The 4,931-nt window shown below is 43.7% G+C and overlaps 2 protein-coding genes across 2 annotated transcripts; both read left to right on the forward strand.

Moving 5' to 3' along the window:
* Positions 1-271: 271 nt before the first annotated feature.
* Positions 272-1,619, forward strand: LOC108105136. The gene is made up of 2 exons (XM_017211569.2): positions 272-275; positions 330-1,619. Exons 1-2 carry the CDS (start codon positions 272-274, stop codon positions 1,544-1,546), a joined length of 1,221 nt encoding a protein of 406 aa, XP_017067058.1. The 3' UTR covers positions 1,547-1,619.
* A 252-nt stretch (positions 1,620-1,871) lies between these two features.
* On the forward strand, positions 1,872-4,041 carry LOC108105123 (tektin-4). The gene is made up of 3 exons (XM_017211556.2): positions 1,872-2,353; positions 2,411-2,685; positions 2,748-4,041. Exons 1-3 carry the CDS (start codon positions 1,988-1,990, stop codon positions 3,868-3,870), a joined length of 1,764 nt encoding a protein of 587 aa, XP_017067045.2. The 5' UTR covers positions 1,872-1,987; the 3' UTR covers positions 3,871-4,041.
* Positions 4,042-4,931: the final 890 nt, after the last annotated feature.

The following is a 4,931-nucleotide window of genomic DNA, read 5'->3' on the forward strand; positions in this document are numbered from 1 at the left end:
TTTTATGTCAAACTTTTAAACATTTAACTACAACTTTCCTAGTTGTCTATAAGGCTTAAAAAAAAAAAGGAAATTATAATGTAAATAGGAATTGTGAGCCTGAAATTGAAATTTGTTTTTGCTTTGGAAGTTTTCAAAATTATTAAACTAAAAGAAATCATTCTATCTGTGACTCAAAACTTTTACTGATGAAACTGGCCTGACTTTGAAATACAGAAAATTAGAGAGTTAATTTGTGAAACCAAAAAAATCGTCTGTAAAAATCAAAAGAATGGGTAAGTTCCACCATCTCATTTCGGTGATCATTTTTATGTAAAAACTCATTACAGATAGATGTGGAAAAAGCCAGGTTCGGCTTGATCCGCCACTCTTCGTGACCTGCGACATGGACCAGTTTCGGGATCCCAACAAGAAACGCGCTGCCAATGATGCATGCGAGGAGCTGGACAAGCTAGATGCCCAGGACGAGATCAGTGTGTCGAGTATCATTTCAGCCTTACTGCGACCGATAGAGCCATCGGATGATCAGTACAAGGTGTGCGACTGGGGCATTAATCCCAAGCACTTTCTACCCACCAAGCAGGCGATCATCTTTAAAGAGCAATTGTTCGTCTCGAAGCTGCGGAATACCAACTGCAAGTTAAACGAAAACTTGAAGATCTTCTTTGAGCGTGAATTGGAGCAGATTGGACGATTCTGTTTGAACGTAGAGGAGTCCTATGATGGCTACGTGGTTTTTAGCAGCAGCAAGATGAAGAAGGATAAGTGCTTGGTGGAGTGTGGCCACCAGTTGAAGGGCAAGTACGATGACAAGTTCTTGCTTATTTGCGAGAAGAGGTCTGAGTTCGATCGAATCGATAACACGCGGGTGGAAAAGACTTTAGAACTGCGGAACCATTCGGATTTGATGCTCACCGCCATTCGCGAAACAAAGATCAATGAAGAAGTGCAGCGCTTAAAGGCCAGCATCGATATTAAGGATCGTGATCATGTGTTCGTCCTGGATGGCGGGATAATGTTGCTTATGCGTCACCTCATCTGCAACAACTTTGTGGGTAGTTTCGAGTACTATACCATGAATTTATATGGTCGTGTCCTTCGCTGCAGTCTTGTGGTTTCCAAAGAGCGCAAGGTAGTTCGCATCTTCTATCGTACCTACAAAAACGTGGTGCAAATCCTAACACGACAGTGCTTTAACGGTGAGCTGCAGGATGTGGCCGAGACTTTCATGACTCCAGAAGGTCGGATAGTCTTGCACTACTGGCAAGGTTATAACTACCTTCTGCATGCTGCCTGCATGCCGCCAAAGAGGAAGGAAACCATCTTACCCAAATTAGAGCTGATGTGGCGCCAGAATGAACAGCTGTCTAGAAAATTCCGGGAACTGAAGGCCCTAAACTACGAAAATGCCACTAGCTATCTTGACAGCAACTCCCAGTTGGCTGATTTTATGCAGGACTACGTCCTTAATCTGCTGCGATACAAGCCCAGCAACGTCCTGGAGTTCTCCATCATGTTTTTCCAAAATATGTCCAAAGGGTCCTAAATTTAACAGTATAATTGTATTCCCAATGTGTTTTTGTTTCAATGATTCCAAAAAAAAGTTATGGTTATCGTGAGAGTTTAATGCGTTTTTTTTATTTTATGGTTCCGAATATGTTTTTTTCAGCTTAATCTATCTAAAGAAACCTCTGATGTTTTCTTCTATGTAAAATGCGATAGATTTAAAAAGTTTGCAAATATTTTGATTGCAATACATCGACTTTTAAAATGTGAAAAGAAAAACAAAACAATATAGTAACCGTTGCCAATAAACGGAACTCAACATTTAAGCAACCCAGCAACCTATTTCTTTGTTTGCGACCTTCAAACAATCGTTCCAATTTTTCAGTTTTAGTCTGTGCCTAAACACCAATTGAGTCTCATTCGTAATTCCATCGTATTTTTGAAAATTTTTACAAGTTAGTTAAAGGAAAGTTGAAAAACGATGAATTGCTTGGAGAATAAGTCGCTAGGGGATGGTGATAAGGCGGAGTGCAAGGGCAAGACCATCGAGTTGAATACGGGATCGGAATGTCCGGTTCCTATAATCTGTCCGCTGCCAACGGAACCACGTTCACACCGTTTGAAAAAACCACCACAACCCGCTCTTGTTGCCTTGACTCCTCACCCCGATGAGGCTGCCCAACAGCACCTGGTGATGAACATTATGGACGCCGCCCAGGGACACCACAAACTGCAGGCCGACCTTCAGGCGGGAGTTGACCAACAACAAATGCAAATGGCCGACATTCGGGCTGAACAGTATCAACAGTCGCAGAGGCCCATAAGAACGGAGGAGGTGCAATTTGCCGTGAGTTCTTTTTGCTATATAAAAAAACGATTTTTAATATAATATTGTTCATCACAGCGCTCCATGAACCCTGAGGCCGATGACCTGCGGAATCCGCCATGCTATTTGCCCCAGCAAGGTGATGAGCTGCCCCACAAGGACCAGCTGATGCCGATGGGTCCAATTGGGCCCTGGGCTTCAGGCAAAGTCGACTGGAGCCCCATGGCCGGCATTACTGGAACACGACCAGTTGTAGACCGTTACTCGATCACCAGATACAGTCCCAATGAATGGCGCACGAGAAATCACGAGACAGTGCAGTTAATCAATGGAACTATGGGAAGAGCAGATAAGTAATACAGAATTTCAGGACTTTGAGTATGGAATCCTTTTAAATCATAATCTAAATCTGCAGAAATCGCTTTAGTTCGACCACCGAGTTTCTTAGGCTTTCTGCCCAGGTAGCCAAATCGCAAAAGGAGACCACCGACAAGCTGAGGATCCGTTCGCAGTTGATTGGCAAGTGGAAGAATACCCTAGAGAATGCCATCAAGGCAATGGCTGATGAGATATCTACAATGGAAGTAGAACGTATAAAGCTGCGAAAATCTATGGTGGTTCTTGGCGTCCCAGAGTCTATTGCAAAGGAGTGCATTGAGAAGAGATCAACAAGGCCTGATACGGAATTAGTTCGCGACCAGGTGGAGGAAGAGCTGGTCAACGAACTAGCTCTGATCGCCGAGATTCGAAGGCTACTGATGAAAACCTTGGATGACTTTAATCAGCAACAGGTGGAAAATCGTACAGCACGTCAGCGCCTTGAATACGACTGGAGTGACAAGAAAGAGGCCTATGAGATTGATACGCTGAACACGGGATTGAACAACAGCTCGAGGACAATAATGTTCCGTCCGGGAGCTGTGCGACAACCACCGGAACAGGCATCCGAAAAATACTGGGAGCACTTTAGCATGGAAACTTTGGACGAATGCGAAAAATGTCGCCTCAAATCGGTGGCCCTTCGGAATACCCTTAACGCGACTATGATGAATGCGGCGAGGGATATTCGCACACAGGCTGATGTCGTTGAGAAAGCTCTGACCTCCAGGATCAATTGCACCCAAGAGGCGGTGCAGCGTTTCGAAAACGACCTCAAAGACATCCTCCAGGGCTTGGCCGATGTGGAGAACCGCATTGTGCAGATGAAGCGCCGAATTGGTACCTTCGATGCCTCCATGAAAGTGGCCCAAACTCGGATGGATAACCGCAGCTATCGGCCCAATGTGGAGAACTGCCGTGATCTCGCCCAGCAGGAGCTCATCGATGAGGTGCACATCATCCAGAGCAGCGTCTCAGCACTACTTCATGAAATGCAGGAGGCGGAGCAGGTCAAAATTGATCTGGTCACTTCCCGTGCCCGCCTCGAGCGAGAGATCATGCTGAAGAGGCGTAGTCTGTTCATCGATAGGGAGCGTTGCATGTTGATGCGATCGTTTTATCCTTCAGCAAACACCCTGAGTGGTTCTGCTGCAACATAGACCGCGAGTTTCTTTATGTAATTATGTCCAAATTACGATGTACTACCAATTTGAGAAAGGGGCTAAATTGATAAGTGGAGTTTAACATTAATGGTCTGAGTAAACGGGTATCACAAATTTTGATGTTAAATATATGAACAAATGTTGTCCCTAACCAATTTTTCAGATAAACACACATTTTTTTTTATTTAAATTATCCAGAATTCTTAACGCTAATTAAACGACATCAATTTATTTGAATCGCCTTCGGTGCTCGAAGTATTTTTAAAACAATGCCATTTAAGCATCTAATTTGCGGAGTTTGGTATTAGCCCCTGAGGTCTTAAGTTCTTTTTAATAAATGCAATAAAATGCCATTAGAAGGCAATCAGACACGTTTGGAAATCCATATAACTGAAAGAAATATGTTGCTAACTTCCCGGCGCCCGCCACACATACAGGCATACGTGTTGGCCCAAGTACTTACCGAAACACGTTCAACAGCTAGAACAACACGTACTCAATTTAGAGATACACGACGCCCGGGAAAGGGGGCGTGGAAACTGGCTGATATTGATACGGAGGTAGTTGAACATTCGTTAATGTTTGCCTGTTTCCCCGGGAGCAGCAAATATAGGGACAGTTTCTCCCAATACCCCTCTCATCTGGCTGTTCGGAATACATGTGGAACGATTCTGCTGGGAAGCCAATAAATTACAAAAGAGAACTCAGGGTAGCGTGTTGGAATTTCCAATTGAAAATGGAAAACGTTATGGCTCATTGAGACCATTTCCCTTTTTGCATTGTAGTTGCCATATTTGTTTACTATTTGCAAAGGTCCCAACAATAGTATTCGTTTAAGTATTTTCAAAAAAGAATAAACTCCAAAGAATTGTGACATGTCTCCTGCCTGTCTTGAATTGCGTGTGTTTCTGGCCTTGTCTTTCGAATTTTTCTTTCTTCCACAAACGTGCAAAATACTCGTCGGCCAAGATTTATTGCCAAGGAACGTGTTGTTTTTCATGTTGGTCAAATGTGCCACGACCAAAGGGTTGTTGTCTTTGGAACAAGATTCTCCGATA

This window comes from Drosophila eugracilis, unplaced genomic scaffold (assembly GCF_018153835.1).
Source record: "Drosophila eugracilis isolate 14026-0451.02 unplaced genomic scaffold, ASM1815383v1 contig_423, whole genome shotgun sequence".
Classification (NCBI taxonomy): domain Eukaryota; kingdom Metazoa; phylum Arthropoda; class Insecta; order Diptera; family Drosophilidae; genus Drosophila; species Drosophila eugracilis.